General features: G+C 38.4%; 1 protein-coding gene across 1 annotated transcript in view; it reads left to right on the forward strand.

Annotated features, from left to right (window-relative positions):
• G3BP1 (G3BP stress granule assembly factor 1) overlaps positions 1-5250 on the forward strand; it is a 44866-nt gene extending 39616 nt beyond the window's left edge. Inside the window, exon 12 of the mRNA XM_049874160.1 lies at positions 3870-5250. Within this exon, the coding sequence (XP_049730117.1) occupies positions 3870-4076 (207 nt within the window). The 3' untranslated portion in view covers positions 4077-5250. The remainder of the gene's footprint in view (positions 1-3869) is intronic.
• The last annotated feature ends 11041 nt before the right edge of the window (positions 5251-16291 follow it).

Consider the following 16291-nt stretch of genomic DNA (forward strand, 5'->3'; position numbering starts at 1 on the left):
GTTTAGATAACTTAATTCTATCATGTTCAACCATTATTACTAAAAGACCTTCCTGGAGCTTAGAAAAACAAAACTTGTATCTAAATAACTTGGGCAGTTTTTGAATAAGTGAATGACAAGAATGAAAAAGATTAATAGTTACCAGTGCACTGAGATTTATGTGAATTCTTTTTGTTGGCTGTAGCTTCTGATGTGGAGTTGAAATACAATGTTACCTTTAACTAATAAATGTCACTTTGTCCAGGTAATCTTAGTATACAACTGTTGTCTGAGTATAACTGTTAATTAAGAGTGTCTCCTTTAATTCTTTAAGTTGTCTGGGTTTGGAAGATAATTAGGAGCCCTGGTGGCGAAGTGTTTAAGTACTCAGCTGGTAACTAAAGGTCCATGGCAGTTCAAGCCCACCAGACACTCTGAAGGGGTAAAATGTGGCAGTCTGCTTCCGTAAAGATTTACAGCCTTGGTGTAACCCTGTGGGGTACTTCTGCTCTGTCCTATAGGGTCGCTATGAGTCGAAATCTACTTGAAGGCGATGGGGTTTGAGTTTTGGAAGATAAATTATGTAGTTATCCTACCTGGAACAACCTCGATTAACAGAACTCTTAGGTGTACTTTCTTACAGAGGGATTTGTAGAATCAGAACCTTGTTACCTGTGTAGTTCTTAAAAGAACCCTGTCCTTCCCACATGTCTTTGGTTAGTGAAGACTACTTTTTTGTGTTAGTAGAGAAGAACAAATAATGGTAATTTACTAAGATTAGGTATGGGATTTTAAAACTATACATTTTTTTGAGATGAAATCTACATAGTATAAAATTAACCAGTTTAAAGTGTACAGTTCAGTGGCATGTAGTGCAACTATCACCTCTATATAGTTACGTCACTTCAAAAGGAAACCCACTACCCATTCAGCAGTCACTTCCCATTTCACCCTTCCCCCAGCCCCTGGCAACCACTAATCTGCTTTTTGCTTCTATGGATCAAAACTACACATTTTAAACCATGTGACAGAAATGTGTAGATCATTATTTCCCAGAGGGGACCATGATGTTCTCAGGAACGTTAATGGGTTTGCTGCAAAGTTTACTTTTGTCATAACACTGTGAGTCTTAATCTGCAAATGTGCATTGTAAATCTCTCAAACTGTTTGAACACTCATTTTTGTGAAACTCCTGCAGAACACTGAGAAATGAGGAGGAAATGATGCTTATCCTACGCAGAATTGTTCAGTAGGCTTTATGGACAGATGGATTTGTCCATCATTCAGTATACATTAGGTCTAGTGGGCAGCCTTTTTGGTGTGGCCTTGAATTAAGATTTCCTTTTGTTTTCAGTGGGCCCAACAAGATCAGACCTGCTAATTGGCTTGCCAGCTAATTGTCCAAGATCAGGGGGTTTATTTAATTCACGTGGCCAAGCCATGACATTTTTTTTGCAAAAGAATTGCTTGAGATAATTTTCCTCAGGAAGGGCTGTATGTTTGGTGCCTTCTATAATTGAGATCTCTCCTAATGTTGAAAACTCAAAGACGACTTCCATAACCACCTTTTAAAATACCCCCAGCCCAATACCTCTTCCCCCTCATCTTTCAAACTTTAACATGATCTTGTTTTTCTTTAAAGTACTTCATATTATACAGTAATTTTGTTTGCTTGCATATCCCCCCCCTCCAATGTAATGCCTTATCTTTTCCATTTCCCATTGTATCTGGAACATTGTACCTGGAACACTGTCCCAAATTTATATTTGTGGAGTGATTGATTTAGTGTGTGTGTGTATACACACACTACACACACACATAGATAGGTAATTTAAATTAGAATTTAAAATAGAATTAGGTCAAAAGCTTTTTTAAAAAAATAATGCCAGTTTCTTCATCTCTGCTTTCTGATCATTCCTTTGTACTTCGTGAATTCCTAGTGTAGCTTGCCTTAGGTCATGGAAACCCCATAGTCAAAATCCCTGAGGGACCAAATTACCAGGCTGAGGGCTGTAGGGACCAAGATCTTGCAGAACAGCTAGCTCAGTTGCCATAACATTGTTTGTAAAGAAAACGTTCTACTTTGTTGAGTAGCATCAGGGGTCTTAAAAGGTTGTGTGCGGTCATCTAAGATACTCTACTGGTCTCACCTCTTCTGGAGCAAGGGGGAATGAAGACAACCAAAGCCACAAGAGAAAGATGAGTCCAAAGAACTAACGGACCACAGTTACCACAGCCTCCACCAAACTGAATCCAGCACAAATAGATGGTGCCTGGCTACCACCATCTACTGCTCTGACAGGGATCACAATAGAGGGTCCTGGACAGAGCTGGAGAAAAATGTAGAACAAAATTCTAACTCAGCAAAGGGGGGAAAAAAAAAAAGTCGACTAGACTTACTGGTCTGACGGAGTGGAAAAACCCTAAGAGTATGGCCTCTGGACACCCTTATAACTCAGTAATGAAGTCACTCCTGAGGTTCACCCTTCAGCCAAAGATTAGACAGGCCCATAAAACAAAACAAGACTAAAGTGGCATACCAGCCCAGGGGCAGGGACAAGAAGGCAGGAGGACGGGAAAGCTGGTAATAGGGAACCCAAGGCTGAGAAGAGGGGGAGGGTGTTAAGTCATGGAGTTGGTGACCATGTCACAAAACAGTATGTGTATTAATTGTTTAATGAGAAACTAGTTTGCTCTGTAAACCTTCATCTAAAATACAATTAAAAAAAAAAAAAAAAACTAATGTAGCTTGCCTTTCCTTCATCTTACTATATTGTTGGTAGAACTCTACTGCATTCCCTTGGTATTTTTTTATGAGTACAGATACAGCTTATATAAAAATGATGACTGTGGTGTATATGACATGCTGTAGTGTAGCATAGTGGTTAAAAACTTAGGATTTCCGGTCAGGATGTCTTGGTTTGTTCCTTTTCCACCACTCACCAGCTTTGTGACCCATGGGGCAAGTTCTTTACCTCCCTGGCTATTTTCTTGTCTCTAAAATAGCTGTAATAATGGGACTTAACTCAGAGTGTTACCAATATTAGAGTACTTCTCTCACACAGAGTAAGTATTGTTAGCTGTTCATTTAAAAAATATATTTCAGATAATCATATTGCTAGAGAGGCGCATAGATTCATTAGAACCCTTTTTCTATTTTAGCTCTATTAGAAAAAACGCAGCAAGAATTAGTGTGGATGTATTTTTTTTTCTTTCCTTCACTAACATATGTCATCTTGATCATCATTTTCCAAAATTGTAATAAGGTGAACAGCATTTTGTTAAAGTTATATTTAGGTCAGATTGTGGCATTTTTATTTATTTGCATAAATATGTACAGTACAGTCTTTCCACATTAGGTGATTGAAACTCGTTGCTACCGAGTCAGTTCTGACTCACAGTGCCCCTATAGGACAGAATAGAACTGCCCTGTAGGGTTTCCGTGGAGTGGCTGGTGGGTTTGAACCGCCAGCCTTGCGGTTAGCAGCTGAGAGCTTAACCATTGTGCCACCAGGGCTTCTGCCATTAAGTGATTATGAGGTTTTATTCTAAGCCTCCAAATCCATGGAGAAGGTGACAATTTATATAATTCCTTGGGATAATAAGGTTCGCCTTATACTGGAATAATTTGTGCATCTTAGAAGTACAACAGAGTTACTTTTGCTGCTGTGCTTTTTAAATTGCCTTTTTTGAGCTAGCCTGCATACATAAACCACCTTTTCACGTATTTGTTAATGGACAGTGTGTTCTTGGTTTGAAACAAAAACTGTGAGAACATCGGTGATTTGTAAGCTTCTGGTTCTTGATGATAGTTTTTTTTTTTTTTTTTTAAATCTTTTATAGTAGTCTGTAAGCACTGTGACTAAGTCTGGCCACCTTGATTCTTACAGCCCATTATGTTCAGAGGTGAAGTCCGTCTGAATGTGGAAGAGAAGAAGACTCGAGCCGCCAGGGAAGGTGACCGTCGAGATAACCGCCTGCGGGGACCTGGAGGCCCTCGAGGTGGGCTGGGTGGTGGAATGAGAGGCCCTCCCCGTGGAGGCATGGTGCAGAAACCAGGATTTGGAGTGGGAAGGGGCATTGCTCCAAGGCAGTGAATTCCTTTTCACTGGTCGTCACGCAACAGTACAAACCCTAGCTCTTGCACAAGGGTGAATTTCTTCAGCCACCCTTTGGTATCTTGGAGTATGATCCTAGTCTGTCATAAACTGCTTAAGTTTGTACACTTTTACTCCTTTTTGTGTTAATGGTGTGTTTGCCCTTCCCCTCCCTTTCCCCTCCTGACCTTTTAGTCCTTCACTTCCAATTTTGTGGAATGATATTTTAGGAAAACGGATTTTTAAAGAAGAAGAAAAAAAAAAAAAAAAAGACAATTTCCTTGCTTACTTTGCATTATACAGACTGGATTTTTTTTTTTTAAATAGCCATTTCCCCAAAGGAATGTGTCTTGCTTCTTACTGACATTTGGTATGTTTCATTCGTTGGACTATTTCTTACTTATTTTCTACGTGTTTCAAAAGCCTGTAAGAAATACAGGATTTGATAAAAACATTTTGAAGGCAAGAAATACTGAAATTGTTTCTTCTTTTGAGAGTCATGACTACCTTCTGCTGTGGAGAAATTGCCATTGGAAAAATTGACAGTTTGATTCCTGCTGGTATGGTTACAAACTGAATAAAAAGTGTTAGAGTTTTTTCTTTTGATATCACAATTTCAAAACCTACTGTTTTTTACCATTGAAATTTAAATTGTGTGGTGAGTTTTAAACATCTAGAGTGCAACCGATATGGTTTTCTCTTGAACTGTTAAATTTTTTTGAAGTCGAGTTTTTATGTGTTTAATTTGTAATTGTAAAAAAACAAAGAAATCTCCCAAATCCAAATAACAAAAAACAGAGCAAAACTGTTGTGCCTTCTATTTATCTTTGGTTCCATTCTTGGCAATTGTTTAAAGAAAAATAATAACAAAAAGTCTAGATTTGTTTTCATCAGGTTCAGAGTATGTGGGGAACTTTAGAGCCCTTCATCACCTTGTATCTTTTGTTAACATTTGTTGCGCCTTATTCTGAAATTGAGTCTCAAACTGGAATGCCTTTGAGGACAGATGCTTCTGTAGAGGTCCTTTGACCTAAATATTTCAGCATTTGTATTAAGTTTTATTTCGGTATCTAATCAGATTCCTAATCATAGCTCATAAGAAGGAATGTAACTTTAATATTGGACTTTGCTGATGTGCTTCAGTGTTCACTAGTTTTTTTTTTTTTCCTTTAAATCATAGCCATGTGATAAATTTTCTATTTTGTTATGGTTCTCTTCTGTTGATGGGCATGGAGTGGGTGTTTCTTGGAATGGCCAATTTTTATTAAAATATTTCTGGAAGAAAATTTAATCTGACAATATAGACTAATGCTCCTTTTACAAGTTGTTATTTGTTGAGTGCTGTGTGTGAAGTGGATGAAGATTTTGTTCACACATTTGTGAAGCAAGCCTTTGTGTGATAACTTGTCATTACTAATTGAAGGGCAGCAAGGTTGTCAAATGTAACTTATTTATTTTCTTCTTCACAGTGTTCATCTTTACGACTGTTGTTTAAGGATAGTATATGAATAGGAATTAGGAACATTTTATTTGTTTTGCTGTTACTGAGAAACTCTAGGTTTGCTGAAGGATGTAGTCTTAAACTAAGATTAAAATGAAGTTTGATGTTATCAGTTTGGCCCTCAGTACCTCAAATATTTGAAAATTGTCAGGATCCCCTTCACATAAAGAAACTTAAGTAACTGAGTCACACAGCTGTCCTTTGGGTCATTTCAGATAACTACTTGGTAACTACTTCATTTGGCCAAGGCCATTGATAATTAGAAGAAATTCAGCTTGTAGTTTTATAGCTTATATTAAGCTTGTGGTAGAAAGCAAAAAAGTTAGCCTGAGTTATTTCTGGAAAAAAAAAAAATTCAGGTTGTAGAAACTTTACATTATAAATCATGGTTGACCTAGATATTACTTTCCACAAGTGGATACTGAACTGTGCATTTCAAAACAGGAGCTCTTCCTACTCCCAGACTTAGGGGCACTAACTAGATGCAGTGATTTTCGACTTGGGGTTGTTAAACACCTTCTAGAACGCATTTGGAAGTGTGTGAGTTTTTAGGTGGCTGAAGGGAGATACTACACCTGGCATTTAGTGGGTAGGGCCAAAGATGCCAAGTGTTTGTAAAAGCAAGCAGTCTCACTGAGGGTACCGATAGTCCCTCCTCCTGCCATGTATGGTGAGGGGAGTGGTGGGATTAGGAAAGCTGGAGTGAAGACTCATCTTTTGAAGTACAGCTTCATATAAATGGACTGATTAGGAAATAGAACACTTTTTCAGGAATTATAGTGTCATTACCAATTTTCCCCCCTAAATGGGAGTCAGAGTATGCTAGATAAATTCTAACTTGTTGCAGGAAATCACTGTATAATTGGAAAACAAAAGGCTATTCCAGTAATTTCAGATCGACAGAATTGGATGATTGTGGAATTTCAGATACCACTGGACCTGAGAAATAGGATCAAGCATCACAGCTAACACTGTTAAGAACCTTGGTATCATTGTTTATGTTGTTGGTGATGGGATAAACATGAGACACTAGAGATACATACCTTCACACAAAGTGAAAATAACCATGGATGTAGTTTTGTGTAAAAAGTAAGCCTTACTCAATTAAGAATTCTTAATTTTTTCCTTGGAGAAAAACTGTTCCATTGATTTACTTGGTTTTAAGTTAAATACCCTTTTAAAATTAGGGCAGGATTTTCTGTAGGCAGTATGAGCTCATCACCTTGAGGTTGGTCAGGTTTTAAAACACAATTCTCATCTGTCCAAATGGCTCAATGTATAGTTCTTGACTTTTCAGCTTATAACCCCTTGACCTGTTACTATTTTAGCTAGGTGAGATTAGATTGGTTCACTGGGTCTTGGTCTTTTAAGGTCTGTTGAAAAATAGATTTTGGTACTTCCATGAATCTCTATTTGTATGGTTTTATGGTGAGGTTGGGCTTTACTTGTATATTCCTTTGTCCTCAACTTTGAGCTATTGCTGAGGTGCAGTGGAACAGATCCAAAAATAATTATTTGGCTTTGGATGAGTAGGGTACTACCAGAGAATTAGTGAAATTGCACTTTAGTTTTAGGTTAGAAAACTTTTAAACTGTCCTATGGATTAGGTGACCACCTAATAATAATATATTTTGATATATTATTGTCTAAATATATAATACTGTCTAAAATAGTAGATGAGGAAGAAACAGCATCAGCACAGTTAAATGAAAAGGCCTCCAGGTCACACATGTAGCAAGTAGCAGATTGGCCTCCAAAATGGATGCTTTTTCTAAAGAACCATCATGCTTAGCCATTTACATCGGAATGACTTATTTAGTGAATAAGACATTACAGTAATAAAATTACTACAGTATAGAGACTTGAGCCTGGAAAATATTCACAACAGGGTTAGCATTTCTCTTCTCCGTTTCCTGTAGGGTAAACAAGTTAATTGAACTTTGATTTTGCAGGGCTCCTTTTGGTTTGCAGGTTCTCTATATGGTAATACAGTAATAGTTATTTGTTCTTATGTTCTTGATTGGTTTGACAATGTGTCTAGTACAAACTTGAAACCTGGATATGGATGATAACAATATTTTTATTAGAGCATAATCCAGGTGAGATTATAGCAATTGTGTTTTGTGCTTATAACTGCCATCCCTTGAAACTTATTTGAAAACCTTTTTGTAGAGTTGGATGATTTTCGTGGATAATGTGGCACTTTATAGAAAGCAGTTTGTTAGACTCTGTATGGAAATGACCTTCCTCTGAAGTTTGAATTTGTAGACCATTGTTTATTCTAAGTAAATGGTTGGCATTTATCAAGTCTACTGATCTTTTCTATTGAAGCTGTTTTATTTTTATGCTACTTAAACAAATCTGCAGGAACTGCACATAAATGAGATAATCGTTGATCTTTTAGCTCAGTAATTTTCAGCCTTGTAAAAGAATAAACGTTAACATTTATTTGAACCTGGGATTCTAGCTAACTGCCTGATGTACCAAATGGGCAGAGAACAATTAGAGATAGCCTTCCACAAATGTTTTAGAAACCTGAAGAATGTTTTAGAAACTTAGAAATTTGTGTTGATTGCGGGGAGGGGAGCTTTAAAGTTGCCAATGAAGTAATGGCCGTGTGGCACTAGATGATAACTATTTCTGGTTTTAAGATTGTAATGTCTTTTGAGGGTTTGTATTTGTTTACTGTGATATTGAGGTTCAGGGGACCTTAGGTAGGCTTGTGAACTCTTAACCATAGTAAAGGAGAAAAGGTGCATGTGTGAGATCAAATTTATTTCTATTTACATTATTCTTAGTAGATATGTATCTCATTCAGGGTATACTGAAGTTAGACTGCCTTGCTAATGCTGTCATGTCTCAGTAATGGCCTGAAGGAGTAAAAGTGATTTAGTAAAGAGGTAGCCTAAAACTCTTAACCAGTTTTGGTTTTGATTATTCATATATATTGGTTTAGAATCAAGGTTGTTAGTTTTTTGCTGGTATGACTTGTTGGAAAACCTTGGACAGTCTCCCTTCCTCCAGTTGCCACTGGAACCTGGTTGCTTTTTTTCGTTCTCCATTAGAAGAAAAGTTATTGGGAATCAGTGCCACTATTATTTCCTCAAACCGTGTGACCTGGCCGATTATAGAAATTGGTACTTTGAAATGTGAGCAGGGTCACAGGTTCCTAAGGGCCAGGCATCCAGTGTGTCTTAGGTTTTTTAGTAAATTAAGGGATATTTACCAAAATTTCACTATTGAGCTACTTTGTTTTTCAGGAGCCTACTTATGGAAAGTTTGCTTGTATGTTTGATATTAGATGGAAGATTATATCTTGTTTAATTAATCTGAAGAGAAGCAGTTTTAACTACTGCTGAAACTAACCACTTTGGTTTCTGATACTCAAACATTGATGTCACCTTCACCTGTTTTATTTTGGATTTGACAAATTCTTCAATATTTTATGAAGTATATATATATATACATGCCAGTTTGACCTTTTAAAATGAAGATATAATACCAAGAAGCTGGCATAAGGAAGCAGGCAAGAAGGGAACGTCCCCCTTTTTTGGGTGAGTCTCTGCACACTTAAGTAGACTGTAGAACATGTATTTAAAAATAAATTCATATGAGTAGATGTTAAGATTTGGAAGAAGGGAGGGATAGAGGTGGAACTTAGCTGTTGGAAACAGCTATTTGTGATTTATATGGAAAAAACTTAAAAATTAAGTGAGAAACATCTGAACATTTCCTTAACGATTTTGCTTCCCATTCTGATTATCACCTCAAGGGATAGAAGAGATTCCTAGAATTCTTTGACTCATAGAATGTTGGTGCTGGAAAGAACTAGGAGATTTTTTTTATAACCCCTTCATTTTACAAAAGAAAGATGGCTCAGAGAATCAATTAGTAGAGTGTCCTAAATTAGCTTGTTGAAGCTATATGGAGCACCTTCAGGGATCACCAGTAGGTTCACTGTAGGAAGTACAGTGCTGTTAAAGTTTGGGTTGTGGGAAGAAAAGGGAAGGTGCCACATTTTATCTGCTTACCCAGTTGCTTCTGCAGTTCAGTTTTCCTACCCAGGTTTTCTCTGTTTTCTTAGAACGATCTTAATGCCCAGTTCTACCAGGGCTTGTTGTCTAAGGACATTAGCTTGTGCTTCCCTCAGGGATGGGTTTACTACTAGTTGTCAGAAAGCTATTGGGTATCCTAATGTGTTAATAGCTGAAACTCAGCTGTAATTTTCTCCTAAATCCTTCAGCATTTTGCATTCTGTACATTGTGGTGCTTATTCCACCTTGTATTGTTATAACTGTAAGCTCCTAGGGGGCAGCAATTTGGTCTTAGATATGTACCCTCTTCAGTGCCTGGCAACGTCGTGTATATGTATCAGGGTCCTAATTTTCCTTTCCAGCTGTTCGTCCATTCACAGAAGTGATGCCCCAGCCATCACTGGTTTCTCCAGTAAGCCAGACATTGCTGATCTTTGACTTCAAGTGCCTTCTCTCTTCCCTGAAGATACATTTGAATTGTACCCCCTCCATCTCTTGCCATTAAGATTAAGACTGTCCCCCCACCCCCACCCCAAGAGAATAGATTTGCGACAGAAAGGGGAAGTCCCTTTTTGAGTAATCTTGCTTTCAAGGGCCTGATCTGGCCAGAATTTGAAGTGGGGGACAAATTCATTCTTTCTTACCTGCATGTCCCTCGTGTTTGAGGGTCTGCCCCAACTTTCATTTTTAAAATATGTGTTCCTAGAGCACTTTATACCGTTATAATAGCACATAACTTACACCTTCAGCCTAGAGTTAGAATTTTACCTGGCTCCGTTTTACTACCTAATTAGACTATAAGCTCTAAAGTTAGAGTATGGGATTGGGGGATTAATACCTGTATTCCACCAGAAGGTACAGTGACTTACATGAAAGGCCCTAGGTGATGACTCTGAGTTGGATCACTTAGTGGATTTCTGTTGTCATTCTCACAGGGGAGGCATTCCGGGAGATACGCCTTCATTCAGTAAATTCTAGGCATTATGACATTTCAGTGGAGGAGCCTGCTGGGAGATTTTGGAGGGGTGGTCAGAGGAGGGAGGAAGTCACTGCTTATTTTGAGGTACTTCCATACCTGGTCTGGGTTATTAGCCATTTCTTTTTGATTGCGCCTGGTATAGTCCAGACACTTTGTTTCTATGCAGAAGGATATCATGTGCTGATTTTCACAAACCTACATCACTCGTGCAACAAGTCTGAGTCTTCTTTCTTCCCTTTTTCTTACTTCCCTCATCCAAATCTCCAGCTAAGTCCTGTCAGTTCTACCTCAACAGTCTTTCACATCTCTTTCCTCCTCACTTTGGTAACTTTAATAGCCTCTCAGCTTCTCATCTCACGCTCCCCAGCCTACTTTATACACAATATTAGATTCATCTTACTGAAAGAGCTCTGACCATGTACCTCATGTATGTGTTCTATCTCCCCTACTAGACTGTAAGCTCCTTATGGGCAGGATCTGTGTCTGAGTCATCATTGTATCTCCCATAGCACCTATCAATAAATACTTCTTGAATGAACAAATGAATCCTCATTTCTCAATATAAAATCTTTGTCTTAAGTGAAACGGTATTTCCAATTTATATGTAGGTTTCCCTATGGAGTAATTGGAAAGGCTTCTAATGTTGTGTCAACATACAAAGAAGGATAAATAACATAACTACAGTTAACCACAGAAAAAATTTCAGAAAACTTTTAATTTTTTTTCCATTGGAATCAGCATGGATATGTGTATATGGATGGTTCAATAAATATACTTTTATATACATGTATCACAGAAATTTTACATTCCATCCTCAAAATGCAGAAATAGAGTTTTTTTACAAGCCAAAAAAATAACTGCCATAACTTTTATGACTTCATGCAACAAAAAGGAGAAAGGGCAAAAGGGAATTGCTTGTTCAAGGTTAAGAGTTTGGTAGGAAGTAAAAATGTTACATTAAGGAAGCGATTGCTTAACACGCTGCTTAAGGTGGTAGCCAGATAAATCCTGAACTGCAGCATTAAGGCCATACCAAGTTTATACATATATACAAAGAAATTTCCATATAAAAGACATACTGTCACATTTTCTTCTGGAAAAGGATGAGGAGCTTTGTGAGTAATTCCGACCCAATTTTCCAGGCCAGTTAATTAAGATGTCCCCAGGCTGCTTACTGGAAATGTACTTTGGCTAGCTGTCAAAGTTGCTGCTATGTAGGCTTGCTAGTTTTCTGCTATCTCACATGATGGTATGAGTCTTCTTGAGCCTCTTCCGTAATGGGTGATGAGGTACTTTGTAGCTTAACTAACTCACACTGCCTAGCCAAGCATAGTTCTTAAATCCCCTCCCAAAAGTATTGGGAGTCACAGAATTGTAACTGCAGTTGTCTTAACTGTAACAGACTTCACAGTCCTGTGACCTGAAGAATTAAGTAGTATCCTTATTCAGTTCTTTGGGGTTAAAATAACTCCTTCACTAGGGTACGAATGAACCAAAGTGAGGTTTCAGGAAATACCCTTAGCAGTTGAAAGTTAATATCTGGCTTTTACCCTTCAGTGTCATTACCTTTTTGGAAAGAAGGAAATGTAAAGTTTTTTGCAGAAAAGTCAACCTTGTGTTTGCCCTTCTGCCTAAACATCAAACCAGGCAACTTGTAAGACAGAGGGTAGGTCTTTTGTGCAAATATCTAAATGGGAGAAGTTGAGACAACAGGAAGAACACGTCCCTTGGAAATGGCTTCCAGTTAGGTAGAAGTCATTGGCTTTGGCAAGGCTGGGCTGAGATTCGGAGATTGCACACTCTGATTCTTTCGGCCGAAATTGGCCTTAGTGAATGAATCTTCACTTAAAAAAATGAAATGGAAGCTTACTGAGTTTAAAATAAATTATGTAAAGAAAATGCCCTTTTCCCCAAATGACTGATTTTGAGCATTTATAAGCAATTTTGGAATGTCTGAAATCAATCTAATGCATAGCTTTTTTCATTAATGTCTTAGCTGTGAATTGGATATCTCTGTAGTAGAACTGTTCATCCCAGTTCTATGGGCCGGCTTCAAGCGCGGCTCTAGAGTGTTTACAGTTGCGGCTGCAGGTAATTTGATGTCTTCCTACAGGTTTCCTGGGCCAGTCAAGTTTGAGAATGAAATCTCTGGCAATGGTCTTCTTTAGGAGACCAAATGATTTGGAAGAAGCACTTTAGTTGTTTGAACAGTTGGAAAGTGAGCAACCACCATCCATTCCAGTCTTGCACCAACCATGCTTTTCACCCAAAATGGCACTAGTCATTTGGATAACAGAAATTAGCATCAATTCTGGCTAGAGTGCTTTTGCCCAACAGGTCATTTGTGATGCTGATCCAGACAGACTGGTCACCCTGTGGCAAACCTACCTAGAGGGCTTAAAAATATCAAGGGTTTTGTCTCGATCACTTTGTAGTTCACTTTGTCCATTTCTAGTCTAATTACAGTAGCTGAAGGCATGTGTTCCGCCCAGTTTTTAAAACTTATTTGAATGCCTGTTAATGTTTGTCTTGAAAGTAGATCTCCTCAGTTATTTAGCCTCTTTTTTGTTGGAGAAAGTAAACTATCTTTTGGTTTGGCTGATATGCACAAGAATCACATTCAGCTAGACATTTCATTTATGCCCATTGTGCTTAAGTAGCAAGATGGACCCCTTTGGAGTTCGTTCCCATCATCTCATTTTAACTGTTGTTAATGCTGAAAATAATATGGCTTATGAATTGAAAAACTGAACCGTTAAAATGTGAAATAGTATAAATTAAAAATGCTCTGAAATGCTTTATGGGAACATAAATTTTCTAACTTCCCACACCAGGCTAAGGGGAATGTTGAGCATGGTACACCTTTAAATGAAGTTGAAATGAATCTAATGTGACAAAAGTGGAATTTAGCCAACTACTTATTTGATACACAAGCACCATTTTTAAATCAGATTTGAGGCAATCATTTACTAGGACACCGTAGGTAATACTAACCTCCCCTGTTCCCACACTATTCTAAAGAATTTACCTAAGAGAAATCATTCTGAAAAAAGCTATCCCTTTTACACATCTTCCCCTAACAATGATTCGATGAAACCTAAAATACATCAGTTTCACTTTTGTCTTTATTTTTCAACTCATATTTGGCTTTTTTTTCCTCCACACTTTTCTTTATGGATGTGGATTTATGCTCTCAGAAGAAGTCATTTTAGATGCTTTTGAGGATAAAAATGGACATTTTAACGGGCTCTAGGTTATTTTCCTCCAACTTATCTAATATTTAAGTAAGATCAACAAAAGATAATTTGGACCACAGCTGCCCTTTAGAAATATCTTCATTGTACTAAGCATAGGATTGCTATTTGACAAAAGAAGGCTAGGGGAACTTTTTCAGAATCAATGTAGAATAAATGTAGAACCATGACCTTCTGGGAGGTCTACATCCCATTTCTAGTGCCTACACAGCCCAAAGTAAACCTTTAATGCTTGTGCTGAATTGAGACTCTTTACACAAGGATAGATGAGCTTTCTGCCTGAAACCTTAAAGATCCTTGTCATTTCATGGTAACATTTGTTTGATTACTTTTCAGCATCAGAAAATTCACTATTTCACTATCATTGCCTCCACCTTCCACCCAAAAATATTTAGATCCTTTGCTTTTCGTCACGGAAAGACAGAATACACACGTGAATTTCTAGTACCATATCTACTTCTGAGATGAAGGAAAAGGTAAGTTCCTTCAAGATAGAACAAGTACAGGGAGATCTAAGCTGGACTGGAGGTGTCAGCTAATGGGAGCAAAATAGAATGAGCTGCTTTGTCCGTGAGAGAATGAATATTGGTTTGTCTCAGAACTGCCGTACTCGGTAGAGTCCTGGCTCCTTAATTTTGCTTTTAAAGTGGTTATGATGTACTCTCCATCTGTCTTTCCAAACATTCCTCCCTTTCATTATACTTTAGCCAAACCTTTATTATTTTGCCTGTATTTTTACCCCCAAATTCTTGCTCATGCTGTTCCCTCTCCCTGGAATGCCATTCCTCCATCTATCAGTGTCTCATCTGCTCTTTAAGGTACTGCTCAAATGGCACTTAAAGCTTGAAACTTTCTCTGATTCACTTTTTGCCCTCTCCATAGCATCCTCCTTCTGTTACATTTGACTTCAGCAGTTATTTTGGCTTACTTCTATTTTCTCCTCCATGGAAGTAGTAAAGAAATCAAACGATGTATTGGGCAAATCTGTTGCAAAAGACCTCTTGAAAGTGTTAAAAAGCAAAGATGTTACTCTGGGGACTGAGGTATGCCTGACCCAAGCCATGGTGTTTTCAATCACCCCATAGGCATGTGAAAGCTGGACAATGAATAAGGAAGACCAAAGAATTGATACCTCTCGATTATGGTGCTGGCGAAGAATATTGACTATACTATGGACTGCCAGAAGAAGGAACAATCTGTCTTGAAAGAAGTACAGCCAGAATGTTCTTTAGAAGCAAGGATGGCAAGACTTCATCTAATGTACTTTGGATATGTCATCAGGAGGAACCAGACCCTGGAGAAGAACATCATGCTTGGTAAAGTGGAGGGTCAGTGAGAAAGAGGAAGACCCTTAATGAGATGGATTGACACAGTGGCTGCCACAACGGGCTCAAACATAGCAACAATTGTGAGGCTGGCACAAGATTGGGCAGTGTTTCCTTCTGTTGTACATGGGGTTGCTATGAGTCAGAACTGACTTGATGGCACCCAACAACTACAAACTAATGTAAATGTCTTGAAGAAAAGCAGCTGTTACATTCTGATGTCCTGTTTCACTTGTACACTGCCTTGTTATAATCTAAGAAATAGGTGGAAGGATGACAGGCAGGTGCAGGGAGGCTAAAAAGCTGGAAAAAATACCAGAATTTAATATTCTCGCCTTGGGTATGTCACTAACTTTGAGACCACCACCCTGAGCCGGTTGCTAACTCATATCTTGAAAGGTTATATGCTGCTTTTTCCAAGCACAGCAGTTAGTTACCTGGAGACCCACTGAACCAGACTTGTGGTCGCTAAATAGGATCCATCCAAAGAGTGCCACTTTCCTCACTAACACCCAGGCCCTCAGGATACTCATGGCTGAGACACTTGTGGCATCACTGCTGTAGCTCATGGGCCTTTCATGCCAAAGACCCAAGTTTCTGCATGTAGCCGAAGGGACATGGGTGAGGCCCAGTGAGATGAGGTCGCAGAGCCCTTGTTCCATGAACTGTTCTGGCTAGTTTGTACACATCAGGTTACCTAGGGAATAGTTAAGCCAGGAACAAATGGATTTGGAGACAATAAGCAGGAGGATCTACTTTGATTTTTTTTTTTTTGGTGTGTTCACACCTTTCCCTCTGATTCCATTTTCCCACTTCATTCCCAGGTCTTGGATAGGGGCCAAAAGCCATAGAAACCCCTTTACTGGAACATTGGTCATGCTATCACTTTCAATACTCCTGTTTCAATGGTGCCTCATATGAAGAAATGCTTCTTCTTTACTTGAACATCTGCTTGGGGGAATTGATTACCTGCGTTTAACCCCTTTATGGGCAGGTGAGACTGCAACTGTTAATATAAATCCAAAAAGTAAGCTGCTACCATGGAAGATAACATTTTGTTTAGACTCTGAGCTTAACTATCTCATCCAAGAGACTACGAGCCATGCTTTCTCTGAGCTCACT

This window comes from Elephas maximus, chromosome 2 (assembly GCF_024166365.1).
Source record: "Elephas maximus indicus isolate mEleMax1 chromosome 2, mEleMax1 primary haplotype, whole genome shotgun sequence".
Classification (NCBI taxonomy): domain Eukaryota; kingdom Metazoa; phylum Chordata; class Mammalia; order Proboscidea; family Elephantidae; genus Elephas; species Elephas maximus.